At 63.1% G+C, this 27143-nt stretch overlaps 1 protein-coding gene across 1 annotated transcript; it reads left to right on the top strand.

Annotated features, from left to right (window-relative positions):
• Positions 1 to 137: 137 nt before the first annotated feature.
• Sult4a1 (sulfotransferase family 4A member 1) lies at positions 138 to 24166 on the top strand. Its single transcript, XM_047547968.1, has 7 exons — positions 138 to 364; positions 9372 to 9502; positions 11160 to 11240; positions 11621 to 11747; positions 14473 to 14567; positions 19900 to 20038; positions 22805 to 24166. The coding sequence occupies exons 1-7, from the start codon at positions 196 to 198 to the stop codon at positions 22915 to 22917; spliced, it is 855 nt and encodes a 284-aa protein (XP_047403924.1). The 5' UTR covers positions 138 to 195; the 3' UTR covers positions 22918 to 24166.
• The last annotated feature ends 2977 nt before the right edge of the window (positions 24167 to 27143 follow it).

Here is a 27143-nt window from a genome sequence, read left to right as displayed (position 1 = left end):
GCGTGCGTGCGGGGCGCCGGGGGCGGGGGCGCGCGGGCGGCGCCGTGACGTCATGCCCGGCGAGCGGCGCCGTGCGTCGGGCGCGGCCATGACGTCATGCCCGCGGAGCGGGCCGCGCGGCGGCGCCGTGACGTCACGCTGCGGCGCGGGCGGCGGCGGGCGCGCGGGCGCGTGCGGGGCGCGGGCGGCGGCGGCATGGCGGAGAGCGAGGCCGAGACCCCCAGCACCCCGGGGGAGTTCGAGAGCAAGTACTTCGAGTTCCACGGCGTGCGGCTGCCGCCCTTCTGCCGCGGGAAGATGGAGGAGATCGCCAACTTCCCGGTGCGGCCCAGCGACGTGTGGATCGTCACCTACCCCAAGTCGGGTGAGGGCCGCGCGGGGCCGGGCGGGCGGGGACCGCGGCGCGCCGGCCCGGGGACCCAGCCCTGGGCCGCGCCGCCGGGGGCCGGGCCAGGGCCGCCACCCATCCCGCTTCTCCGCCCGGTACCTGCTCGGCTGTGTGACCTTGGGCGGGTCACCTAACCTCTCTGGTCCCGCGTCCGGCCGGCCTGTGATGAGCGCAGAGTCTCCGTGATCATCCGGGGAAGGGGGTAAAACGGGCTCTTTTCCAGCGTGGGCCGGTGGGGGATGGGGCAGCCTTGACCAGAGTGTGCGCCCCGCGCGCTCGCTCGGTCCAGGGCTGCCTCCGTCGCCTACCCGGGACCCGGGCGTTCTCGGCGCCCGGCAGCAATCCTGTAAGGTAGAGTTGGCCCTTCCCACTTTTACAGTCTGGGCACCAAGGCCCAGAGAGGGGAGGTGGCTGTGCAAGGTCACACAGCTGGTGGGTGGCAGACCTGGGCTGTGGAGCCAGGCCGGGCTGTGTCCAGGCCCCACGGAGGAGGTGATTGCGTAGGGCCTCTGCTGAGGTTGGCGGGGAAGACCCGGAGCCCCGGGTTTCCCTTGCCATCACTGAATTGGAGGGAGACAGATATCTGAGTCTGGAGCCATGTGTGGTTTAGACAGTGGCCGGCCTAGAGGGGGTCGTGCTGGACAGCAGTGGAGCAGGTGGCTGAGGAGCTGTGGGCTTGCCTGTCACACTGTAGAGTCCCAGGTGTCCCTTGAGGAAGGCTGGGTGGGGGCTTTCATCCAGAGGTGGTGGAAGGGCCCTGAGGGCCCTGGGGCAGTCTGGCTACAGAACGAATCCGTCCAGGTGGGCTGACCAAGCCTGGAGGTCCTCCTGGGCCTTTCTTGGGAAGGGACAATGGACAGAGATGGGCACAGGATGCTTTCTTGGCCAGGAACAGGCCACCACCGCTCACCCAGTGCTTCCACTCCGACTCTGGGTCCCCTGTGGGGCATAGGAGAGGCAGGGTGTGCAGGGCGGACAGTGGGTGAGGCCCAGGCTGGGGCGACACACAGTGTGATGTTTCCGCTGTCGCCTGTGTCAGTGTCCACGTGAGGTTGTGTAAGGCGGTGGTTCGGGACAGGATTTGCCTGGGCGGACTCGTGGTATCCAGGGCTCTGGAGCTGCTGGTGGGGACCGTGGTGGCCCTGCTCTGCACTCAGAGGGCCGCGTGCTGGGGCTGGGGGTTCCGCTGGGAGCCTCCTGGGTTCCTTGAGGAGGGCAAACCAGGGGTCGCACTTTGCGGCTCTCACGGACAAGCAGAAGCACATCCTAGGCTTCTGCAGGAGGCGGCCTTAGCTCCCCTTCCCCTGCTAAGGAGAGCCAGCGATGGCCTGAGGACTGGGGGGCGTCCTTCACCCCGAAGAGCCTTGCGCTTAAAACCTCAGGGGAGCAGTTTTCTGTCAGCCCAGGCCTCTCACCGCCTGGTCTCCCTGCGCCCCCTGTGCCCCCTATGCCCCCTGTACCTTTACCCTGTGGGCAGGGCAGCCTGTGGGGAGCCAGGGGCCTGTAGCTTCGAAGCCCGGGGGGCCATCGTCCCAGGGAGCCCTCCCAGAGTGGAGCGGCCAGGCAAGGCCCCGTTTCACAGGTGCATCAGGGGCTCCGGGAGGCAGTGACTGCTCCTGCGGCCGGCCGGGACCTCCGGAGGAAGAGCTGCGTGCGTGGGCGGCGTGGCCTGGTGTCCTCTGGCCTGTCCTCCTGCCTGTGCTGTCCCACTGGCTCCTTTGCACCCGCTCTCATGGTCGGGTGGCGTCAGGGAGAAGCTCTCAGGAGAGGTGGTCACACCAGCTTCACGTCCAGTGAAGTGTCACACTCCCTGCCCGCTGTGCCTCCAGCTTGGGACGTGGGATGAGCAAGGGGTCCCTAGACTCCACCCTCAGACCTCTGCACCAGGCAGGAGGACCCTGGACGCCTTCCCCAGAGGCTAGTGGGGCCATGTCTGGGTTCTAGTGAGGAGGCTGTGCCCTTGGGTGGGTCTGCGGCCCTCTCTGCGCCTGAAGTCACCGTCCCTGCACGGTTGCCCACTGTGCCCGCTCTGGGATCCTCAGGCCATCATCCTGAACACATGCTGATTTTCCTGCTGGGCCTGGAACTCTTGGGAATGGGTAAGGCGCCGACTTCTCAGCCATCCGCTGAGTGCCCCGTGCCGGGTGGGCTGTCAGGCCAGTCTGCCGGGGTCCTTTACCTTGATTTCAGAACCTCAGAGTCACACAGCTGCCAAGGGACAGAGGCAAACCCTGGCCAGCATCTCCCTGCCCCAGTCTGCTGCCTTGGGAAGGTCATGGAGGCCCGGGCCCTGGCCCTGGGAGAGTCGGGGCACAGCCTTCCTTCAGGTGTGTTTTAATCCTGGGCGTCTTGGGTCACGGAGGGGGCTTGAGGTTCTCGTCAGCGTGTCTTCTCAGGTGGACTCTGGTGCCCATTCACATGCCATTTTCTCCCCTGCCTGCCCTCGTCCCCCTTCTTACGGTGGAGCACTGAGGCCTTGCCCGCGGCGTCCTGGGTTAGCACAGCCTCGCTGCTCAGCCCATGCCATGCCAGGAGCTTCGGCAGGTGGCCGGGAGGGCAGCCCTGCACGGGGCAGACGTGGGAGTGCAGGAGAGGTGTGGCCGGGTGCCCACTCGCTGCCCTCTGTGCCGCCAGGCAGCAGCTCCTCCAGGCTGCACCTGGCGACTGCCTTGGGCGCACACCGCGGGGGAGTCGGGATGGGGCGAGTGGCTGGGACCAGCCACCCCTTCCCAGGGGGCGGGCCCTCGGGTTCCCAGCGCCCAAGCCAGGAGGCCGCAGGTCCCACAGTCAGGCCCTGGCCCTGCAGAGGCCCTCGCCCACCCGAGCCCTCGCTGGGGGAGCGGTGGCGTCCCGGCTGGGCCTTCTGTGGAGAAGGCTGTGCCATGGGCGCAGGGCGGGTTCCGTTGGGTCCTCTGGCTGCTTTGTTGGCCCAAGACTGAGTCCTGGTTGCCCCCGCTCTTGCCCCGGGCCGAGCTGTTCCTGGCCCTCGTTACTGGGCGCACTAGCGGGGAGGGAAGCTGCACATGGCCCTCGTGGGGACCTCCCCAGCAGTCCTGCCCGCACCGCCAGGCTCGGCTTAGGTGGGGGACTCGGGTTGTTCCTCCCCCTGCCCCCCTGTGCCCTGGGGCAGTGGGCTTGCTGCCCCGCCAGGCGCGAAGCCTGTCCGTAGAGGTGGGTGCAGGTGCGGGCTCCCCCCCTGCGGCCCAGGAGTGTGCTCTGCCGGCCCCCAGCTCCCGGTGGCTCCGCACCTGCAGGGCCAGCTCTGCAGCACCGCGGGCTCAGGCTGTGCCCGGGCTGGGCAGCCGCTCGCACAGTCCTTCCCTCCCCGCAGGGTCCGCTCCCGTGTCCTGCCTTCGGCCACCCTGCCTCTCTGGAGGGTGGCCCTTCGAGGGTCCTCCTGGCTGAGTGACGCCGGCGTCTGTGGCCCGCCTGGCTCTCCTTGTTCCCAGGGAGCAGGTCCCCCAGCCTTCTCCGCCCTGCAGTAAGGGTCCCTGGTGGTCCCTGCTGGCGCCCCGACCACCAGACAAGGCGCCAGCCCTCAGAGTGTGGCTGGCATGCTGCCCGTTGTCGCCCGGTGGTTGGCCAGCTTCTCCGTTGCAGACGGGGAGCAGCCAGGGTCACCATGGGCAGGTAGACACCTCCCGAGACGCATTTTGTGGACTCGTTGGGGTTTTCTGAAGGCTCAGTGGTCACTTTGAGGGGCCTAGTGATCCAGAGACCCCCGTGACTCCCGTGTGCTCCCCGCTGTGTGGGTTCTTCTCCTACAGCTCCCTCAAATGCACCGAGACAGAGCCTCTGGGGCTCCCCTGGACTCGCTATTGGCAGGGACCGTGGACAGGGTGGCGGGCATTGCCCACCTCCAGCCTCGGCAGGCTGGCGAGGTGCGGGGTTCACTTCTCTGTCAGTCTGCCTGTCCTTGCCACAGGAACTGGGGCCCTGCGAGGACACCGGTGTAACTGGCCTGGCTCCAGTTGCATGCCCTGCATGTCCTTCGGGGGCCTGGCCTTGGGTGGTGCCAGCCCTGGGTCGTGGTCCAGGTGCTCTGCTGGGTGTTTTGTAACCGCGAGGCCTCCTCAGGGCTGTCCTCCCCTCACGGACGAGGGGCTGGGCCTTGCTGGCACCACTCTCCAGGCAGTGGCCGGACTGGTTTCCAAGTGTGCCTCTCAAGCCCGGCGTCCTGCAGAGGCCTGAGCACCCAGACCTGGGAGGGGGCTTGGGTCCTGGAGAACGGGCCCCCAGAGAGGCAGGCGGTGCCCTCAGCAGGCGAGCAGGGGGAGGGCTGGGAAGAGGGACTGTGCGAGGTGACCCTGCAGCCTTCCCTCGAGGGGCAGGGGCCAGGTGTCCTGCTCTGCCCTGGGTGCCTGGGCTGCCCAGGTGCCAGCTGTCTGCATTCCAGCCGCTCCTCCAAGTGAGAAGCAGGTGCTGTGGGTCAGGAGCCTGTGTGTGGGAGACTGTCCCCCTGAGCCATGGCACTTAGGGCACCATTAGTGGGTCCCAGGGTGGCACCTTGGGGTTGTTGTGGTCATCGGCCGCGTGTGGTGCACTGGCTGGGGTGGGCCTGTGACCTGGGCTCTGGTGGGGACTTCCCTGGCCGGAGCCGGTGGGGCGACCAGGGGCTCTCTGTTCCTCCTGGCTCCCCATCCTCCTCTGCACGGGGGACTCTAGAGTGTGGGGCCAGCGAGTGGAAGCACCAGGACAGGGACCAGCAGGCAGAGTGCCTTCTCCTCCTCCAGGGAGTGGGGCTGTCGGCGACAGTTGGGAGAGCAGGCTCCTGGGGACAGAGTGCTGGTGGTCAGCGGCACAGGCGCCCTGCTGTCAGGCCCGGCTGCTGCTGCCGTCCAGGGAGCTGGAGGACTCTGGCTGCACCTGGCGGATCGGGTTCTCCAGAGTCCCCGCGGGGTGTGCGTGGTTCCAGGGGCAGGTGGAGCTCACGCTGGTCTCAGCTTGCCTTGGAAGCCTCCCTGACCCCACAGGAGGGGACAGGAAGCTCAGAGGCCAAATGCAGGTGCCGAGCGTCCTGAGCAGAGAGCCTCAGTGGCTGTGGAGGGGAGGACAGGCAGAGACCGGGTCGACTGCAGGGCTCTGGAGTGGGGGGTCGCAGCTGGGCGGGGTGACTGCAGAGAGGAGGTTTCTTCTCTAGGGCCCCAGATGCAGAGGCCGTGGGCGTGGGGACATGGAGCGCAGGTGAGGGCGGGATGCGAGGGCACAGTGAACACCGCAGGAGGAGGTGCCCGGCCCTCCCCTCCTGTTCCCAGGCACCCGGCCCCTGCTCCAGCCTCCACACTGGAGGTTGAAGGCAGCCTCCCTGGAGAAGGTGACTCCAGGAGGAGGCTCGCCTGGGCCTCAGTGGACCCGTGGCGTGGAAGGATGTCCCTCCCTCAGAGACAGCAGGGAGGCTGCTCTCAGACACAGAGCCCACAGAGGGCTGCTCACAGCCTCACCTGTCACCTGGGAAACAGGCGGGTGCGGGTCAGGCTTCAGGCCCAGGCCCTGGTGCTTCTGGGCCCTGCCCTGATGGTTCTGACCCCAGGACCACGTGTCCTTCCTGGGAATTCTGCTGGGCTCCAGGGTGGTGCTGACAGGCTGCCCAACCAGTGCCTGGCGGTTCTGCCCCTGAACCCCAGGGGCTCCTGGTGGTCTGCCAGATCCCAGGGTCAGAGCTGCCTGCCACACAGGGAGTATTTCCTGGTCACCCTCAGAGTGATTTCAGCCTCGCCAGCAAATCCTGGCCATGCACTTGCACCCTGAACCCGAGGAGAGCGCGTGGCTTCGTCACTGACTAGCGCAGTGACCCTGCCCTGTCAGCTCTTCTCTCCTGCAGACCAGACCTCCCTGGGCGTCCGGCTGGCCTCCTGCCCGCTCTCCCACTCCCTTGCGTTCTCCCCTCCTCTGCATCCGCCTCAGCTGTTCCCCATGGCTGCCCCACCGTGCTCCCGCCCCGTCTGCCTGGTCCTGAAGCAACCTGTGGCCTTCTTGAGGACCTCCAGAGCTGTAGAGTAGACTCAGGTGAGACCAGCTCCCTGTCTTCTGGAGGTGTCCTCAGTCAGGCCCGTGTGACGGGTAGGACAGGAAGCGCCAGGTCCCTGGAGCAGGGCAGACCCATGGTAAGACTTGGGAAGGCTTCTTGGGGACAGTGACCCACCGGTCAGGTCCTGTTGGCCAGGCAGAAGGGCAGCCTGCCGAGACCTTGGGCTGCTCGCCCTGAGGAGGTGGGAGGTCTGCTGGAGGTCAGAGGCAGCTGGACGGAGGAAGCTGAGGCCGGCCAAGCTGCCTCGCTGGGACCACAGAGTCCTGGGCACAGGTGACCACCAGGGGCGCTGGAGGGACCGTGGGTGGGTGGTTGGGTTGGCAGGCTTGTGCAGCCTCCAGAGCCACATCTGGGTGAAGGCCTGAGGGTGGTGGCTTTGGGCGGAGCGAGCACTGGGGGATTGTGGCGTGGCGCAGGGCCTGCAGGGGCCCGTGCTCCGAAGCCTGCGCCTGGCCCTGGGTCCAGGTGCTTAGGTGCAGGTCTGGAGCTGGCCAGGTGATGAGTCGGTGGTCATCACTGGCCCTGGTTGTGCTTCCTTCCGATCAGTCAGAGGCTTGGTCCCTCAGGAGGCCAGGGCTTGTACCCTGCACCTGACCTGCGTGTCCCCTCTGCCTGGTGCCGGGCAGGCGCAGGGTGGCCCTCGTGACCTCCGTTGGCTTAGACAGGGAGAGGCTGAGGCCGGGGGTGCTCGAGCAGCAAAGGTGGGACCAGGGGAAGGCCCGGGGCCCGTGGCCTGGCTGGTGAAGTGCTGCCCGAGGTTCTCGTGGGCAGCAGTAAGTGACGGAGGTGGGGGCACGGGATCCGAGTGGTCGGCGCTGATGGAGGTTTCCACGCAGAGCGTCTGCCCTGGTCATTGTCCTGCAGGGGCTGCAGGCAGCATGGGGCGCGGGTGGGAGTGCCCCAGTTAGGGAGGACATTGCTGAGCTGGCCAGGAGAGCAGGGCAGTCACATCCTGCTCATCTGTGTGTGGGGACGTGGTGCCCAGCCCCCAGGTTGTGGTGGGTCTGCAGCTCCTGGTCTGGGAACCCTTGGCTGTGAAGAGCTGCCACCTCCTTCCCGCCAGCACAACCCCTTCCTCTCATACCTCTGCTCCAAGTTGGCCTCCTGGCCGCCCTGGCTACCGGGCATCCGAGCAGCACCCAGGGCGCGTTGGTCCATGAGCCACGTCTCCGCCCTCCCGCTGCAGCCAGGAGCGGGATAGAGGCCCTGCCTCGTGTGTTCCAGGCTGCTGGCATGTGGGGTGTTGTGAGGGGGTGCAGGATGGGTCAGATGTGGGGAGGGTCAGCCTGACCGGGTGGGGCTGGGCCAGTGGGCTCTGCTGAGGCAGGAGGCAGGTGGGTGGTGGCCAGGCACCCGGAGCTGCTGGTCCTGGTGAGGCTCCGGGAGGCAGGTGCCCGCCCGAGCCTGCCTGTAGGAGCGGGCTGGGTGGGGGCAGCTGAGGAGGGTGCCGAGGGCCGCATCTGGGCCCAGGATGGGAGACCCTAGTGACAGCGCCGGGGCCTACAGAGTGAAGGGACAGAGTGCCGAGCTGGGCCCGTCTGTTCTGTGGATCCCGGGGTGGCAGCGGGTGGCTTGGCCTCAGGACCAGGGTCGCAGGAGCGTGAACGCCAGGCTGGACATAGCACATGGGCCCCTCCCTGGCAGTGCCCCCTGCTCCCTACTGGCTCCCAGGTGGCGTCGCCCCTGGCCCTGGAGGGCCAGAACAGGACTGTGCCCCGTGATTGTCCAGCAGGTGTGCAGGCTGGGCTCCGCCTGCTCCCGCCTCCGCTCAGCTCTGAGCTGCTCGGGCTGCCTGTGGCTCAGGGAGCGCAGGCGGAGTCTGCAGGTGCTGCCATGCAGAGGGTCCTTGTAGCCGGGGACTTCTGAAGGCACGGGAGGCAGGAGAGGGGAGCAGCCAGAGGCCAGGGCCTTCAGGGTGGCGGAGCCTGGACCCCTGGGTGGGGAGCTTGGGGGCCTCAGGAAGGGGGAACCTGGGTCTCCGGTGTGGAGCTCCAGGACCTCGACAAAGTGGGGCCTGGGCCTTGGTCTGTGAACACCGGGAAGCCGTAGCGGGTTCTAGGCTGGGGATACAGACCCTGAGTCTGAGATGGGCTGTTAATCCCAGAGGGCTGGTCCCCATATCCGTGCCAGGTCGCTGCCTTGTGAGGGGAGTTCGTCAGCGGCCTGTGGCCCTGTGGGCAGCTGTGGCCCAGCGCAGGCGGGAGCCGTGCTGCCTGGCAGCCCTGCCTTGCGTGGCCCCACACCTTAGGCCGCTGGCAGACGGGCAGGGTTTCTCTCTGTGACCGAACATGCTTCCGGAACTCCAGCCAGACCGAGGTCACGATCCAGGACCCCAGAGTCCCCTCGGTGTCTTCAAGTGAGTAGCCACCTAGTTCCCGCTGTGCTTGCCTCACCTTCTCGCTCATGGAAAGGGACTGCACACAGCACCTGCCCTGGGTGCTCGGAGCCACGTGCCGTGTGTGACCGCAGTACCTCTTGCTGCGTGGTGCTGTGTGATGGTCAGTGAGTCCTAGAAATCGTTGCTGGACGCCTGTGTCTCCGAGGCCTGTTTCCTGAGGGACGGGCCAGGGTTGCTCCAGACAGGTCCCTGGGCAGAAGCACTGGCTCGCTTCCTGGCGTGCACTCGGGATCACGGTTGCACGTGTTTAGTCTTGAACACCGGCAGACGTGGAAACCACTGGCTGCCAGGTTCTCCGCGGCCCTGGTCACTCTGCATCAGCTGAGAAAGTCAGCCCCGGAAGGTCCAGGGCCCGGAGCCACGACATCCTGCCCCTCTGGGCTCCGAGGTCACCCAGCAGAAGTGGGTTCAGGCTGGAGTGCTTTCTCGTCAGACTCGGCTTGTTCCTTTTGGCCCTTCAGCCCCTTCCTGGGCAGAGGTGCTGCCTGACCACGGGGCTGGGGGCCACGGGGACCAGGGGACTAACCCGAGTGCCCCTCTCTGGTCTCTCTCCCCAGGCACGAGCCTGCTGCAGGAGGTGGTCTACCTGGTGAGCCAAGGGGCTGACCCCGACGAGATCGGCCTGATGAACATCGACGAGCAGCTCCCGGTGCTGGAGTACCCCCAGCCGGGCCTGGACATCATCAAGGTACCCCGGGCAGGCAGCCCAGCCCCTGGCCACCCCGCCCAGTGCTTTGCAGTCCGGTTAGTGACAGTGGGTGCTGAAGGGGGTGAAGGCTCTATGGGCGGAGGAGAGGAGAGAGTCCAGGTGGCCCCAGACAGCCGGGAGACAGACCCCTAGGCCTGAGCCCATGATGTGACCTGGCACCTGATCAGCTTGTCAGTCCCCATCAGGGTCAGAGAGCCCGGGAGTGGGAAGGCAGTAGATGCCCAGGGGCGGGAGGGTGTGGATGTGGGGCCACCAGTGGAGTGCAGGCCCTGGCCTTCCCCAGCCCCTCCCCACCTGTCCAGGGAGCTGGGAGGATGGGTTGGTATCAAGAACGAAATAAGCCAGGCATGGTGGTGACCATCCTGTAATCCCACTGACTTGGGAGGCTGAGGCAAAAGGATCACAAGTTGGAGGCCAGCCTCGGCAACTTAGTGAGACCCTGTCTCAAAATTAAAAAGAAAAAAAGGGCTGGGTATATAAATTGGTGGTAGAGTGCCCCTGGGTTCATGCCCAGTACTTCTATGTGTGTGTATGTGTTTGTACATGTGCGCGCACACACACACACACACACACACACACGCACACACTCATACAGGTGCGAATGTGTATATTTCCACTTCCAATCCCTGTGCCATGTCCTCCCGCGTTCTGGGTCTCTCTCTGCGGCCACCTTCTGAGTTCAGGCGTCGTTCTGTGAGCACTGCAGCCGCAGCCTTGTCGCACCTGCCTGCTGCCCTGCTAGATGGACTTTCTGAATGCAGCTCTGAGAGAAGCCCCACCTCACGCAGGTCCCTCTGTGACCCTGTGGTGTGGGCCGGTCTGCCCGTGCTCCAGGCCTGGCCACGGCTGCTTCTCCCTGTGAAACGCCCAGGAAGCGGGCACTGTGGCTGTGCTGGGTGCTGGCACTGCCGGGCACTGGGGTGCAGCAGTCAACTGGCCGTGTCAGCTCATGGTGTCATGGGACAGGAGTCATCAGCCCTAGAGGGCAGTGGGTCAGGAAGAGACAGGCCTGGCCTCGGCCTGGGGGCTGCCCAGAACAGTCCAGAGAGGAGAGGGCCAGAGCAGAGGGACCAGTGGGCACAGAGACCCCTGGTCCCAGGGGCCTGGACCCGAGCGGAGACCAGGCCTGGGGGCTGTGGTGTGGCAGCTGGGGAAGCTGTGGGCACCAGGTGCCAGGGTGTGAGAGCCATGGGGGGCGGTGTCTGGGGTGACGGAGGGTCTCTGCAAGGGCACGGGAGCTGGAGGTGCGTCACAGATGAGCAGGGCTGCGGCAGGTGGGAGCAGGAGGCGCTCGGACGGGTGTCGCCCTGCCTCGGGTGCTGCCTCTGCCCGTGCTGGTGCTTCCTTGGCTGCCCTGAGGCCCGTTCTAGGCCCTTCCTTGGTGGCCTCTCCAGACCAGGTCAGCAGCTCCTAGGTCTCTTGAGTGACCTTCGTGGCTGTGAGAGGTCAGCTGGTCAGGCTGAGGATGGGACCCTCATCTCTACCCCCAGGGTCCAGCCTGGTGAGGGTCATGTGGTCAGGTGACGTGCTGGGTCCTGCTCTATCTGGGACCCTTTCCTTCTGGTCCCTTAGAAGCCCCTTCAAAAAGATACGCGTTGGCCGAGCCTCCTCTCAAAGCCTCCTCTCCCGCCCACAGGAGCTGACGTCTCCCCGCCTCATCAAGAGCCACCTCCCCTACCGCTTCCTGCCCTCCGACCTCCACAACGGTGACTCCAAGGTAACCTGCCACGCCCTCCTCCCGTGGTCAGCCCATAACCACGCCACCCACTGGCCTGGGCCCCCTCTCTGAACCTCAGCCACCCTGCATACGGGCCTGCAGCCTTCCACCCGCCTCAGCTGGGTTTGCCTTCGCAGAGGCGGCAGCTGCCTGCACCCTTCCTGGTGTTGAGTGCCTTTGGCGAGCTGCGTTCCTGAGGCCTGTGGTTCTGTCCCCAGCACCACACTGTAACTTTCCCGCCTTCTCTTTTGAAGTGGATCTAGGGGACAGAAAGGCAGCGGTGCTCAGTCCTTACCTGGCACACACTTTGGATGCAGAGTCCTGGGTCCCACCCTGGTGTGGGAAGTGGTGTCCATTCACAACCTTCCTGCTGCCCACAGGTCATCTACATGGCTCGGAACCCCAAGGACCTGGTGGTGTCCTACTATCAGTTCCACCGCTCCCTGCGGACCATGAGCTACCGGGGCACTTTCCAGGAGTTCTGCCGGAGATTTATGAACGACAAGCGTAAGCGTCTCTGTTGGGGTGTTGCAGTTGTGGGTCACTCATTCCGGGAGGGCGCCGCATGCTCACAGCTCCCACGGTAACATCAGGTGGCCTGCGTCCTGAGGGCAGGTGGCGCTCCAAGGGTGGAACCTGGCAGGAGGTCTGGGACTCTTGAGCCCTGGTCCCCACCACCCGCTGGCATTTCTGGGAGCTCCACAGTTAAAAACCCCTCCTTCCTGCCTGGGAGCCAGACAAGGTGGAACAAGCACAGCAAACTCAGAGGCCATGGTGTCGCTGCTGCTAGTGATGGGCTCTACGGTGTGAGCGTAGGTGGCCTTCCACTGGACCTCAGGGACAGGCAGGTGATGGGGTGGGGCCCTGTGGTGGGACTGTGACCCCAGCACGCTGCTCGGACGGGGAGGAAGCAGCCTGGCTCTCCCCGACCTTGCTTCTCTCACCGTCAGGCCACTGTCCCCTTGAGTGTAGCAGCAGTCCTAGGGCAGATGTGGCCCCACCTGCCAGGGCCTCCGCAGCACGTGTGGCTGCTTGGGGTGTTTTTGAGCCAGCAGGTGGGCACTCTGGAGTGTGCCCTGGAGGTCTGAAGCGGCCGGACCCATGGTCCTTGATCCACACAGGACTGCGTTGACCTGTTCATTTCCAGCAGAAGTTGCTTTGAGCCACTTATGGGGTTTTGACAGGGTCAGGATGGAGCACGTGGCAGGATCCAGGAGCGTGAAGCCAGTGTGCCTGGCGCCCGGGGCAGCAGCCCGGAGCCGTCTTCAGGCCTGGGTGAGGGTGAGCCCCCGACCGTGCCCCTCACTCGCCGCGGCTGCTCGCACTCGAAGACCCACAGGAGCCTAGGGGTTCTGAGTGCTTTCCTTTCTTCTCGTTGGATCTTTGCTGCAAATCTGCCCCTGCAGCAGGGCGCCTGCCGGCAGGGTGGGAGGCACTGCACCCTGGGCCACGAGCCTGCCGCGGGGCCTCCTTAGCCCAGCCTGCCCGGCCCTGAGTAGCTGCTCACGGAGTGACCACCCAGCACCCCTGCTGTGGTCCCGGCAGGTACCCCTGTCCTGCGGAAGCCTGGGGACAATGCCACAGTGGCAGAGTCTGCAAGTTCAGGCTGGTCCTCAGCAGAGCAGGCAAAGGCAGTCCCCGTGCAGTCCTCCCCCATCAGGTGTCACCCCACCCACCCACCCACCCAGCTCACGGCCACACCGCCTGGGTCCCATCGAAAGCCTGTCGATGCCCCACTCTACCCAGCTGGTGCACAGACAAGGGAACATAGGGTTTTCCCTGCCTGCTTCAGGTTCTAAAGAAGTGGGAAACTCTCGTGCAGAGCACTAAAACGCCACCATTCCCTAGTAGACGGATGGCAGAGGTCAGAGCATGGCGTGGGAGTAAGATATTCCCTGAGAAAGACCCCACAGGAGGGATTTGTGGCCTGGATTCCAGAGACGAGGGTCCAGGGACGCCCAGGCCAGGCGGTGTGCAGCACGGGGGCTCTGTTGACGGGCTCCCTGTTTCACAAGGGAGCTCTGTGGTTGTGGTTGCTGTGACACGTTCTGGGAAACACTGGATGGGGTCACTGTGACACATGCCGTGGAGCACACTGGTAAGGGTCACTGTGATACATCTTAGGGACACTGGACAGGGTCACCATGATGCATGCAGGGTAGAGGATGCTCTGTGGATGGGTCACTGTGAGGTGCAGTGTGAGGTACACTGAGGGGCAGTGTGGGGACATTCCCGGGTGGACCAGTGCCAGCCCTGATGCGTCTTCGCCGTCTACACTGCAGAGCCCCACACCTGGCGGGCCTGGAAGAGCAGATGTGCTCTTGGCCTCCCTCGCTGCCCGACCCAGTCAGCTGCGCTGGCCTCTCTGGGCCCTGCAGACTTCTGTGCAGCTGCGTGTCCCCACGCTGGCTGCAGGCTCTTCGGAGTCCGTGCCTTCTCCCCTGGATGAGGTCTCTTCTACCTGCCTTTTTGTGGTCATTTGGCCCTTCCTTCCGCCCAAGGCCCGCTCAGCCCAGACTCAGTTCTGCTGCTGGCCTGAGTCAGGTGACGAGGTTCCCGATCAGGTCTCCGTGTGTCCACGGGAGTGTGCTGGGTACCGGGTCAGCTCCTGACTGCCTGGGGCCTGCAGGCAGCCTGGAGGCTGGGGCTCCGCAGGAGGGATCTCTGTAGGTTTCCCCACGGCCTGCGTCTTCCGTTGAGGCTGGGCTCTTGACGGAGTGTCCTCGGAGGTGCCTGGCAGGACGGCCCCAGGGCACTGCACAGGGCAGCGTGCTGCAGCTCCCGCACCACGTGCGTCCCTCACCCCTGCTGTGCCTGCCCAGCCAGAGACGTCAGGCAGCTTGGGCAGCACTGTGGCGTCGGCCAGCGGGGCTCCCTGCCTCTGGTCCTCCAGGGTTTCCTCGGGCATTGCTGGATTCACACAGGACGCAGCCTGTGCAGGGCCGCCGCCCCACCCCACCCCACCAGCGACTCCACCCGGCCAGTCACTGCCCTGGGTGTCGTGCTCCCACTGGCCACCGTGGGTCTTCCTAGTCCTGCGGGTTGCGTCCTGAGCCCTCACCCCGGTGGGGTCTTCAGGGCATCCAGAGGCAGCACGGGCGCAGGTGTGGGCGGAAGCCTGCTTAGGGCACGGGGCTCGGGGCCTCTGGGGGCTCGTCTGTGGCGGTCGCCGAGCCTGGAGCTTGCTCTGCCCCGTGCGAGCCCTGTGGTGCCCACTGTCCTGTCTCCGCAGTGGGCTATGGCTCCTGGTTCGAGCATGTGCAGGAGTTCTGGGAGCATCGCGCGGACGCCAACGTGCTCTTCCTGAAGTACGAAGACATGCACCGGGTGAGTGTCGCTGCGCGGGGCCTCGGCACCGTGGGCTCTGCCTCCAGCGCCGCCTCTCGTGGCCGTTTCTCTGGGTTCTGCCAGCATGCTCTCTGGCCTGGGTGATGGCCTCTTCCAGTCCTCCCAGCCTGGCACCCAGAGGGGCTCAACTAGAGTCAGGTTGTGTCCCTCCTCAGCTGCGCCCCTTGGGCAGCCGCCAGACCCCTGCCCTCACTCTGACTCGCACGACTCCTGGCTGTCCCTCTGTCCTGTCCACCAGCTTCCATCCGCAGTCTTTACGTTTGTCCCCCCCAGAATGCCCTTCAGATGCCCACGTGCCACCCTCTCCCCTCTTCCAGGCCCTGCTCCTCTGCCCCCTGTTGGGGGACCTCCCGACCCTCTCCCTCCCCAGCACCTCCCTTTTCTGCCTCAGTCTTTCCGGCGTGTTCATCAGCACTCTAGGCTGTGCAGGTGTCCATCTGACACTGCAGCAAGTGACTCTCCGTGGTAGAGGCCCACATCCTTTCTCCAAGTGAACCTGGGGCTCTGGGTGAGGTGCTGCGCAGCCTGTGCTGCTGGGGCCCCAGCTGGAGCTCCTGACTGCTCGCGGCAGAGCGTGTCCTGCTGGACGCAGCTGCCGCCTGGGCTGGCCGAGAATTAGGCAGGTGTGCAGGGCTAGGCGAACCGAGCTGAGCGAGGGGTGCGTCACCTGCCGTGCTCAGGAAAGTGCTGGTGGTCAGCGGTGGGGACTGGAGCAGGAGGGCTGGCCTAGAGAGAGGCCTGTGTGGAATGGCCCTGACCCTGGCAGGAAGCGCGAGGGAGGAGGAGGGGCCCTGGGTGAAGGTGAGGAGGCCACATTTGGCTGTGTTGAGTTTGGGGGGCTGTGGGACCCCAGCAGATGGACAGCAGGTGGCTCCTTGGCTTGAGAAGAGGCTGGTGAGGTTGAGAAGTGGGGCCCTGGTGGTGTGGTGTCCGTCTGCCTCCCAGAGTCCCTGCCCTCTCTGTCTCTCCCCCTGCTGACTTTGGGCTGGGCCCTATGAATTTGGGGTTGCTGGGCATCAGAAACCATGCTGCAGCAGAAGTGAGGTTTGTGCCTGTGCCCTGGGACTCACCCCTGCAGAGGGCTGCCACCAGTTGTGGAACACCCAGCCTGTCCTGGGGAAGCCCCAGCACAGCGCCAGGCTGGTGGTCCTCACGCCCTGCCCCACCCCCATATCCCCTGGGGGCTGTGCAGAGGCCCACAGAGGCCCCACGCTGCAGTCGTGAGCGAGTGGAAGGCTCTGAGCCATGTGGAAATGCTCACCCGACCCAGGTGCACAGCGCAGGCTGCGGTCGAGCTGGCCCTGATCGCTGGGTCCTGGTCTCCTTGTGAGGAGGAACCTGAGGAGGCCAGCAAGGTGTGGTCCTGAGCTGGACAGTTGCAAAGGAGCAGCCTCGTGAAGCCCAGGGGAGAGCAAGGTTAGCTGTGCAGTCGGGGACTGGTGTGCAGAGGGTGTGGCTTGGCAGCTGTGGTGGTGAACGGCGTGGAGGGGGGCTGCTGGTGGCCCGTGTGAAGCCCAGGTCAGGGGCGTCTGTCCTAGGGTGTACACGAGGCAGGCGTCGGGAGAGGCAGGAGAGGAGGGGATGGAGAGTGACAATGGGGACAGGTGTCATCCACGAAGGGGCAGGAGGGCTTGGGTGCTGTATAGGGGGATGTCCCTTGTCTGGGGCAGGGCAGGCAGGAGACACTGTCACCTGGGCTTGGGAAACCAGCAGAGGGATGGGGTGCAGGTGTGTTCATGGCCTGTGTCAGGGCCGGGTGCCACGTTGCGCACAGTGGACAGACAGGGCAGGCTGTAGGGCCTACTTGTGTTGGCCGCTGACAGGACCCGGACAGGTTCGGGTGAGTGTCAGTGGGCTGGGGCCAGGGGCAGGAGCCCAGAGAAGAGAGCTAAGACTCAGGGCTGAGCCAGCGCCAGGGGACGGTAGGTGAGGAGGGCCGGGGTCAGGAATCCCAGGGTGATGGGGCCAGCCCGCGGCTGCACCGCACCATGGGAAGACCAGGACTGGAAGCTAGCTGGAGAAGAGGGCAGGAGCGCGCTGTGGGCGTGGGTGGGGAGCACTGCGCACACGTTCAGGGCACCCGGGTCCTCTGTGCACTTGCTTGGGCGCTTGCCTGGACACTGAGGCCTGTGGTCAAGACGGCAGGCCACCCTCTGCAGGGAGGAGCCAGTCTGCGGGTCTGCAGCCACATCGAGTCCTGCACACCTCCCATGTCACAGTGATGAGCCGAGTAGTCTGAAGTGCCCTCCCTCTGGGCGAAGACCAAGCCCAACCCCGCCGCTGGCCTGGACATGGGGCGTGGACTGCTCAGGCCCAGGTGGTGGGCTTTCCCACCTGCGGCATTGCTTGGGGCCTCATCTCCATGCAGGGTGGCACAGGGCCTGCCCGGCAGCCACAACACTCAGGCAGCATCTACTCCTCCGGGTACCTTTTCTGAGGTATAACTTACATACGTAAATATGGGAATCTTAGCGCACACTAGCCAGCTTCTACGCCTGACCTTAGCAACCGCCCAGATCCGGAACAGTCTAGACTTTCCCAGAGGAAACAGCCGTCTGACCTTTCTCACCCTAGCTTCCTGCTGCGTGCTCCTGAACCCCCTGCAGCGTCTGACTCATCAGGCTCTGTTTGTGGCAGCATTGTCCTTGTCCACCTCGGCAGTGTCCATGTCGGTGTGGATGCTCTCGGTTCGCCCATTCAGCCTTGCTGGGCGCTCCAGCGTTTCCTTTCTGGGGCTGGAACAGAGCTGCGGTGTGGCTGGGCGCTCCCGTGCTCTGGTTCATGGGGCTTGCTCCCAGGGTGGAGTCCCTGGCGTGCCGGGCCTGGGTCTGCCAGCTGCTTCTCCCCGTGCCATCGGGACATGTAGTGGGAGCAGCCGCCACCCAGGCCGGCAAGGACTCCCTCCTGGTGGCCAGCCGGGCCCTCACTGGTGGGGCGCCTGCCGGCACTGGATGACGACTGAGAGCACCTTGGCCATGGACCCCCAGGGAGGAGAGTGCAGGCTTTGCGTGAGCTTAAGGTCAAGCCACAGACCTCTGTCCCATGCTGCTTCAGTGCCCCTTTCCTGCGCCTCTTGACACCACTTTCAGCCCATCAGACTTGAGACTTCCCGCCTGCTATTGCCAGGCCCTGGGCCAGCATGGGACTTGGTGCTATAGCTCAGCCTGAGTGACTTTGTGGTGTTCTTGGTAGTCACTCTGTTTGCTTTCAGTTACTGTGATGAAATACCCGAGGCTGGGTATTTTGTTTAAAAAAAAGTTTATTTAGCTCACAGTGTATTTACTTGTTTTGTCTCCTTCTTTGAGATAGGATCTCGCTAAGTTGTCGAGGCTGGCTTTGAATTCAGTCCTGCCTCAGCCCGGGCTAGCTGGGATTGTAGGTGTGCGCCACTGCACCCGGCTCAGCTTGGTTTTGGCAGTTTGAGGGCATGGCACCTGCATTGGCGTGGCTCTGGTGAGGGCCTCGCGGCAGAGGAGAGAGGGAGAGTGTGTGGCAGGACAGGAGACGAGAGAGGTAGGAGTCTGGCCTGCTCTTAGGTAACCATCCTCTTGCTAGGACTGCCCGGGGTTCTGTGGGCAGCTCCTTCTGGGGACAGCACCCTCATGACCTAGTTACTTCCTTCTGAGCTCACCTCTTAGCCCCTGGCACTCACTGAGCCCCTCGTTCCCCACATGGGCCCCCTGGGGACACCCTGAAGCCACAGCAGGTGGTAGTTGCAGCCTCTGGTTGGCATGTGGTGGTTCTCCTCCCAGAGCGAATTGAGGCCTGGGCGTCTGGGATCACATGTCAGGGGTTGACGTGGCTCACTTCTTACTTCAGAGCGAGCGATGTCCTTTCCAGGGTGGGGGCTGGCCTGTTCTCATCTGTGCTCGGTGGTAAGGCTGTGCCAGAGCACTCACTGCCTGTGTGCCCAGGTCCCCTTGGCCCCACGTCCCCACTGCCTGCTGCCACCACCTCATGATTAGGCTGTGAGTGTGGGACAATGTGTCCAGGGTGTCACCCCACCATACACATGCAGTCACCCTGCAGGGTGTTCTTGCCAGGCGTGGCCAGACACTCTGGACGGTGATCAGGTGGTCAGCTGGTGCCAGCAGCGCTGTGGCTGACCCCAACACAGGGCCCTGTGACGTGTGCCAGCCTCTCGTTGCAGCCCACCGCAGTGTGTGCTCCCGTCCCTGTCCCAGGTGGAGTGAGCGGCAGGGCCGCCGCAGCGGGAGGCTGCCTGTCCCTGCTCTCCACTCACTGGAGCCGCCACTGGCCTTGGCTGGACGCGGCTTGCAGAGGCGTCCACACTAGTGCCTAGCTGCCCGAGGAGCCTGCTGACGCAGCCCTTCCTTGTGGCGTCCCTTCTTTCACTGTCTTATGCTTTGTTCCTTTCGCAGAGAAGCTGGGGGTGTGGCGTCCGGGGAGGGACCAGGGCCCACTCGTGCCGGCAGGTGCTTACTCCGAGCCACTGCTCAGTCCTCAGTCTCCCTTTTAACCAGAGCGTGGGGCAGGGCAGGGCAGGGCACCCTTTGCACTCCTGCTCCAACCTGCCGCCTGCCGCACCCTGGAGGCCTCTAGGCAGTGACAGGATGGCTCTGGCACAGCCGGTGCTGCGGGACTCCAGAGGAGCAGTTGTTCCTGCGTCGCTCCTGGAACTTTGTCCTTCCAGGCTTGGGAAAGGCCGTGTTGAAGTCACACCGTGTCCTTACAGCGGGACTGCTCAGAAGCTTCCCTGCCCTTTGCTTTATGAGCCTTTGAGAGAGGACACTGCCCGCAGCGTTCCCCACGCCACAGCCAAGGCTCCACCACCCAGTGAAGGCCCAGTGAGGCTCTCACCCAGTGACTGGCCATGAGGCGCCTCTGTGTTTCCAGAAGCAAGTGGCTGTGGAGAGGAGGACAGGCGTGCCCCTCAGGGTGCCATGTCCAGTGTCCCCAGGTGTGGGGCAGCACAGTGGATCCTGCCTCCTGCCAGTCCCCTTCCTCTGGGCCTGAGGGGCCTCTGGTCCTCCCTGGGGCCAGTCTGGAAGCCAGCTGCTGGGGGCAGTAGGGACCAGCTCCTTCTTGCTTCTGAAGGCCACGACTGCTTGGCCCCGAGCAACCTGAAGGGCTCCCTCGTGCTTCCCAGTTCCCCACGGGCCATGGGTTTGGGTCCAGACCTGCCGGGGGATTGCTGGGTGTCCCGGTGGCTTCCTCATCTCCTTTTTCTTTCCAGAAGAAGCGGACCTGGACACTGAGGAAGCCATGGGCCCAGTCCCGAGTGTCCCCCAGTCCAGGGCATCTGCAGTAGAAGGCGCTGCCCTGATGGCTGCTCTGTTCTGTCTTCCAGGACCTGGTGACCATGGTGGAGCAGCTGGCCAGATTCCTGGGTGTGTCCTGTGACAAGGCCCAGCTGGAGTCCCTGGGAGAGCACTGCCACCAGCTGGTGGACCAGTGCTGCAACGCAGAGGCCCTGCCTGTGGGCCGGGGTGCGTGTCCCCGCGTCCCGTTCGGGTCCTCCTCCCCATCAGTGCCCTCGGGCTCTGGACCACTAACAGTGCTCCACTGACCTGTGCTCTCTGGTCCCTGCCAGCCAGTGCCCCCTGGGGGCGCTATGCCTGCTGGCGCTTGCGTTGCCGTGTGGGAGGGCAGCCCGGGAGGTGGAGGCAAGGTGCTTTCAGACAGGGAGCTTCCAGAGGGCTGGCGTCCAGTGCCCTGTGGGCATCCCCCAGGACGGCTTTGGTGACGTGAAACGTCAGAGTGCGAGGCTGTGGGCGGACCTCTCAGCCTTCACCTGGCTTGAGGAGGAGACCTGAGGCACACAGGAGGCAATTCCCAAGGGTGGACGCACTGACCCAATGCCTGCTGGGTACAGATGGCGCAGGCGAAGAGGGACCCAGCCTTGGGGTGGGCCAGTGTGTTTTTGGCAGGGCGAATGCTCATGGTGGTGTCCTGGTAGGTGGCCCAGAGGGAGGCAGGTGTGTGCCCTTGGCAGCAGGAGGAGGTGGGAAGACCTTGCAGGCAGGAGGCCTCCCCAGGCTGCCGGGTTGCCCTCCCTGCCCTGGGGCACGGGCATCTGATGCTGCTCCGCAATAGGGAGTTTGGGCATGAAAATCCCCAGGGTGAATCCCAGGGTGGTGGCCATGGCCGCATAAGCCCCTTGCTGGTAAGTACGACTCTCAAGTGTGTGGGTGGTGTAGACCTGAAGCTGGCAGCAGTGTGAACGGGAACTTGAGGGGCGAGAAAGCTCCAGGGGGCCCAGAGCCACCATCAGTGGCTCACACATGCCACACGTGCAAAATGGCGTGGGAGGTGCTGGTGGGAAGACCAGAGCTGGCACGGGTCGAAGCGTGCCTGCCTCTGGGGTGTGACTTTAGTCAGCCCTTGAGCCTCCGCAGCTTCCTGTCCTTCCTCTAAGAGGGTCTCATGTGGCCAAGGGAGGCCAGAGAGTTGAGCACAGAGGGCCTCCTGGGGAGGCTGAGTCGGCAGCAGGAGGGAGGCTGTGTGCGTGTGCGGTGCTGGGGACCCAGGCCTGGCACATGCTGGCTGAGCCCCTGCCTCCGGCCACTCCCAGCCCTGTCAGGTAGAAGCCAACCAAACCAAAAGGCACCGTGATATTTCCTGGCTGCATCTTCACAAGTATTTATTATTTGAACTTTGTTTGCTGTTTTTAGTTTGCGTTTGCTGTTTTGTTTCCTTGGCCCTTTGGTTCGTGTGTGTGGTGAGCGCGTGGAGGACGTGTGCGTGCCACGTGTGCCTCCTGACTGTGCTTCTCATCGTCCGCCTTGGTTTCGCTTTGTTTCAGTTCTGTGGTTTTGTTTCCTTTTAGCACATTGCCTCTTTGCTCAGAAGACCTCCTTGAGCTGGTGAGAGCGCAGGGCTCGGGTAGCCAGCCGCATTGCTTAAATTTGGTTCATATCACAGCATAAATTGTCTTGATTCCAAATCCTAAACCAGGTGGGTGACTCCTTCAACCAGCTCTCAGCTGCCTCGGCTGAGAAAATAATCACCAAAAAATCTAACTGTAGAGTGGTTGGTCTAGAAGCTTCTAATTTTGTCCTTTTGGTGCCAATAGAGGGGAGCAGGAACAATTTTTCTTTTATTTTTTTCTCTCCAACGCTGATAATTTTTTATTCCTGAAGAAAACACTGCTGTGCAGGGCTTTTAGCTCAGCACCTGCGGGGCTGCAGCTTCCCACCTGAGGTCCTGCCAGGGTGAGGTGACCAATCGTGGCAGAGCTCACGGTCAGGTGCTGAGAGCGGAAGGGTCTGAAGGAGCAGCCTGTGCTCACGGCTGCTCGGCCAGAGCCGTGCTCCCCCTGTGGCCCCTCAGGATGCTCACCCTGGGCCCCAGCGCCCCCACTGCTGTCTGGACCTGACTAGCTGAGGGTTCGGGTCCACGGCTGCTGCTGCTGTTTTTAGCAGACTCTCCCCCCAGCCTTCATCGGCCACAGTGCCCAGCACCTGCCCCAGCCTCGCCCAGCTGCCCAGCAGAGGTCTGGCTCCCGCCAGGCCTGTGATGGCACCGCTGGTGGAGTGAGACTCTGGCTTAAGCTAGGACTCCTCCCTGCAGTAGAAGTTTCCCATCTTGTCTCAGAGTCCACTTTATGCCCATGAGTGTCTCGTTCACCGTAAGTTCTCCCAGGGTTTTCGAGTGTGCTTCCGGCAATTTCCCTGGACCCCGTCAGGAGGGCTTCCTCCTTGCCATAATATTTCCTGCCTTTTGGATGATTTTGTCTTCTTTTTCAAATTCTCCAGAGGCAAGTGACGTCTTGGTGGAGCTGTTGAACTGTGAGTGAGTCATGGTGTCCTGAGGACCCCAACTCCACATGACGCCAGAGCGCATGCATCCCACAGATGGCATTGCTCTCTGGGGTGTGTACTAAGCTCCCACTATGTGCCAGGTGCTGGTACTGTGCTGGGGAGTCAACCGAGGACGAGGTAGTGTCCCTCCTGGCGGGCCTCAGGTCCGTGAGGCTCTCCAGCAGAGTAAGTGGCGGAGCTGGCTGGGGCCCACTTTGCTCCCAGACCCAGAGGACATTGGTTCCATTTATGTCCTGCCACACACAGTAGTTTCAAAAATACAGGGGACCCAGCTGGGCTGTAGCTCAGATGGCCCATCCTGTCCCTACGGGCCAAGCTTAAAGGGGTCCAGGAATAGATCTGGAACCTCCCAGGTCCATTTCCAAGGCTTCCTTTGGTTTGTGAGCTGGCCTGGCAGCGGGTGGCACACACAGCGCTCTGGTTTGCTTGCAGGGCGAGTCGGGCTGTGGAAGGACATCTTCACCGTCTCCATGAATGAGAAGTTTGATCTGGTGTATAAACAGAAGATGGGGAAGTGCGACCTGGCCTTTGACTTTTATTTATAGTAACAGAAACAGCAAACTTGCATGCTCACAGTACCCAGACGCTCTGCTAGCTCAAAGTCCCGTATGCGTTCATTTATTCCTTGCTGGACACACTCTGGAAGCAGCGTGTAAACAACAGGAAGAACCCAGCGGAGAACCCAGAAAAGGGTGAGGATCCCCACCCGAGGTGGCCGTCTCACCCTCAGCATTGGCAGTCTCTGCGTGTGGACAGACCTCATGGAGTGCAGTCCTGGTGGCTGGGCCACTGTAAGTGTGGCACCTGCACCACCCCGTGCCACTTACTGTGTTTTATAGAGCTTTTCACTGGAAGTCTGAATAAATGTCAGTAAACCAAATAGAAGTTCACTTTTGGGGGGAAGCAAGAGCAAGCCACGCCCGAACCGCAGGAAGATCTCAGGGTCGCCTGTTTCTGTAGTCTGGTCACCTAAGCCACAGCCGTTCCATTCCGTTCTTCCTGGCCTGCGATGGTGAGAGCGTGTGCGTTGGGGGCGGGAACTGCCTGGTTCAGGTGGCGGTGGGTTCTTCACCCTTCCTGACCCTGGGGAGCCCCTGTTCTCAGGTCAGAGCAGAGGATCAGGGAAGCTTCTGCAGGGACACCTGGCCAGTGTGGTCAGTAGCACACTTAAGCAGTGAGTGGAGAGTCAGCCAGAAAGAGCACGATGCTCTGGAGTTGGGTTCCACCTGCAGCCTGACCTTTTGTCCCTGAGGCAGTGGCACGGTGCCGAGAGTCAGACACTCAGTAGCACGTTTCCCAAAATCCAGGGTCTCGCCATTCCGTTTGTTCTGGCTGTACCTGGGCTGTCGGCCCTGAGCTGTGCTGGAGCCGAGCGCCCTCACCCAGGGGGGTTGGCAGGCTGCCCGTCTGTCCACCCACGCCTCAGGATATCTGAGGGAGCACGGGTGGTGTCTTCATGGCCCCACGACCTTCTGATTTTTTTGGCCCAGCTCAGCCGAGGTGATGGAGATGGCCAGGCGGGTCGTGGCCAGCTGCAGCTGGTGTGCAGACTGCCACTACGAGGGGGCCCTGTGGCGCAGGCTCCCTGAAGCAGGTGCCGCCGAGGCTCGGGTTCTGTCCTGCCGGGGCACCTGGCCTGCACGGAGGTGGCAGCACCTTTCCCGCGTGTCTGGAGGGAGGCTGCTTTCTGAGAAATTTCGTTACTATTTTTCTATTTTTAGTACTGATGATGTCACTGAGCACCACATGGTACTTCTGTGCTTGCTGCATCTCGAATAAAGACGCTTGCCCTGCCTTCTGTCGTGCGTGTGCTGGTGGGTGGAGGACGCTCCCTGCGGGTCCTTTCAGCACTTGGGGACAACAGGAGTGTGAGCCCTGTGGATGCCCCATTCCCTGAGTAGACTGCAGAGGGAAACAGGCCGCTGGCTTCCGCGAGACCAGAGTTTGGCTGTTTAACTCGTTTCCAGGGTGACTCCGCCCTCTTCCCCAGGCACTTTTTTTCCCTAATTTTTATTTTATTTATTTTATTTTTTGTGGTGGTGGCGGGGTACCAGGCATTGAACTCAGGGCCACTCCACCACTGAGCCACATCCCCAGCCCTATTTTGTATTTTATTTAGAAATGGGGTCTCACTGAGTTGCTTACCACCTTGCTTTTGCTGAGACTGGCTTTGAACTCACCATCCTCCTGCCTCAGCCTCCTGAACCACTGGGATTACAGGTGTACACTACCAGTCCCAGCTCCTCTCTCTCTTTAAAAATTTGTCTTTTTAGTTAGGTGTGACAGTAGAATGTATTTTGGCATATTTTTATGTATACATGGAGTATAACTTACTCTAACTGGGATCCCAGTCACCTTTTATTAACAGGTGAGTGATGTGCCTGTGGGGCAGGCCTCTACCTCCGCAGTCTGCCAGTCAGCACCATGGGGCACGGCAGGGACATCTCTAAGCAGCTAGGGTTGCACTTCTCCCCACAAAGTCCAAGGCCCCTCCAGGATCCTTGCGGAAGAGAATCTGAGTTTTTCCTGAGACATCAAGAGCTTCCTGGAACACCTTGTTTACTTTCAAGTGAGTGACTTCCTCCAGGCTGCAAAAACCCTCAGCTGTCTGGGTGGTTCATCACATGTCCCTCCTGCATTGCCCTGCGGACTGTCCTGGGGCACTCACCCCACCTGACCAGGCATTGTGGACCTCGGGGAGTTCAAAGGCAGCCAGGACCGTGCGCTCGCTCCAGCCCACGCCTACTCTGCTGATGTCCCCTCATTTCATGGCATCCCTTGTCCACCTGCTCTGTACCAGGCGGGTGTGGAGCAGCAGCCGTGAGGCTGAGCCCAGCCTCCTGGCACTTGTGACCCAGTGGGAGAGAAGTCAACCAGACCTGAGACAAGGTCAGGGTCAAGAGTGCCGTGGGAGCTGGCGAGCGGGTGTGGAGGAGTGGGAGGCACCCACATGGGGCCACTGGGGAGCCCTGGGGGGCAGCGTGCCCGCCGGCTCCAGGCGCTGCTGTGGTAGAAGCTTGCTTTGAAGCGGGGCTGGGAGCCAGCTCACGCCTTCTACGTTGTGCGAGTACCGAAAAGGAAGTCATGCCGGGTTTCTCCAGGAGACCACCGGCTTTGCGTTTCCCAGGCTCCTCCTCACGGGCAGTCGTGGGTCCTGGGTATTACTTGCAGTTCCTGCCCTGCTGCCTCCCAGCTGTGATGAGGGAGCGTCAGCCAGGCCACAGGAACTGTGACGATCAAGCAGAAGCAGGTCTGGAGGGTGGCGTGGGTGGGCTGGGGAAGTTGTGTCCTGAATGCAGCTGGGGTCCAGCAGGGCCTGATGGACAGGGAGAGGGGAAAGGGCGCCCAGATGGCTACTGTGCAGGACAGGCCACCCCATGCTGCCGGCGGCCAGTGGTTGCCCTTGATTTCACATACAGTAGGGTTCTAGAAAGCGTCTGGGAACAGCAGAGTATGGATATAAGTATGTGTGTGTTTGCTGAGTGGAGCTGCAGCCCCTGGCAGTAGCATGTGGCCACAGCCTCCCCAGGCTGGGCCCTGCTGTGACACCAGGTGTTTGAAGCTCATCCTGTTTTCCCTCCTGGTGCCATTACTGACCTGAACAGGGACCAGCGTGGGCTTCCTGGCCTCCCCCGGGAGCTCCTCTGACTGGGTCATCACATGCAGGGTGGCAGCACTTGCAGAGTGGTCATGACACCACCACGACCCTTAAACAGGGTCCACAAGCCCCTGCCAGCCAGCCAGTTCCACCTGGTGGCCGAGCACTGTCAGCACGCCTGAGTCTGGTTGAGGAGGGAGGGTGTGGCTTAGGTGGGCCTGCGTGATGGTGGCCACGGCACTGCAGAGGAATGCCACTCAGCTGCAGGCCCTGTTCTCCTGCAGTTTGGCCCCATCCCCCTCAGCGTCTTTCAGCTCCTCAGTGCATAGCATGCATCTCGGGGGGAGGATGCACCTTGGAGAGTCCAGCCAGCCTTGCTCAGCATGGAATGGCCTCTGACACCCCTGGTGGCTGGACGCCCAGTCCCTGAGGAACTTGCCGCCCCCAGACACTGCAGCCTCTAGCCACCTCACAGTCACTGCCCCAGCCAACTGTGTCTCAGAACCTTGGGGTGTTCACTTCCTCACCCTGGGCCCCCCCGCCCTGCCGCCTCCCTTGGGGAGCATCCCTCCCCTTCCCTGGACTGTGATGCCTGTGCGCCCTGCTTTCCTCCTCGTACCTACCTCACTGTCCTGAGGCTGTGTCCTTTGGTGAACAGTGATGCTCTGAGCACCAGCAGTGCTTTCCCTGGGTCAGGTGGCACACGATCAGCACCTGGTCATTGAATAGCATCTTTAATTGCTGGAAGCTCTCTGCCCTGTGTCTTCTGACCACTGCTCTGGGTTGGCTGGTGGAGGCTGCATCTTCTAAACCAAGTCCAGGCTGGGTACCCATCACCAATGACCCAGTGCCCTGGCCCTTGCCCCCATTTCTGAATGTCTGTTCCTTTACTGTTCATGCTGTGGACCTGCTTGTTCCTAAGGTGCAGCCTGAAAGTCACTGGCTTTGTGAATCTAGGCAGGGTTGCGGAGTGGCTGTTCCTGATGTCCTTTCCCTGCCTCTGTCCTCAAGCTGAGGCACATGATGCCTGTGAGGCTGCCAGGACCCTCCCTGGCCACACCTGTCTCCCTCGTCCTCATCTCGGCATTTATTGAGCACCTGCTCCGTGAGGCGCGATTCCGAGTCTGGGGATGTGCCATCCATTCCGTGGGGCTCTGCTCTGCATCCTCACCA

The sequence above is a fragment of the Sciurus carolinensis genome, chromosome 4 (genome assembly GCF_902686445.1).
Source record: "Sciurus carolinensis chromosome 4, mSciCar1.2, whole genome shotgun sequence".
NCBI classification, from domain to species: domain Eukaryota; kingdom Metazoa; phylum Chordata; class Mammalia; order Rodentia; family Sciuridae; genus Sciurus; species Sciurus carolinensis.
Note: the sequence above shows the minus strand (reverse complement) of the source record. Positions and strands in the feature narration are given on the sequence as shown.

Bases quoted from the DNA above. Each gene is read 5' to 3' on its own strand.
- Sult4a1 (XM_047547968.1), top strand. From the start codon at position 196: ATGGCGGAGAGCGAGGCCGAGACCCCCAGCACCCCGGGGGAGTTCGAG. The intron at 365-9,371 runs GTGAGGGCCGCG...CTCTCTCCCCAG, and splicing joins CGTCACCTACCCCAAGTCGG to GCACGAGCCTGCTGCAGGAG. The intron at 11,748-14,472 runs GTAAGCGTCTCT...CTGTCTCCGCAG, and splicing joins GAGATTTATGAACGACAAGC to TGGGCTATGGCTCCTGGTTC.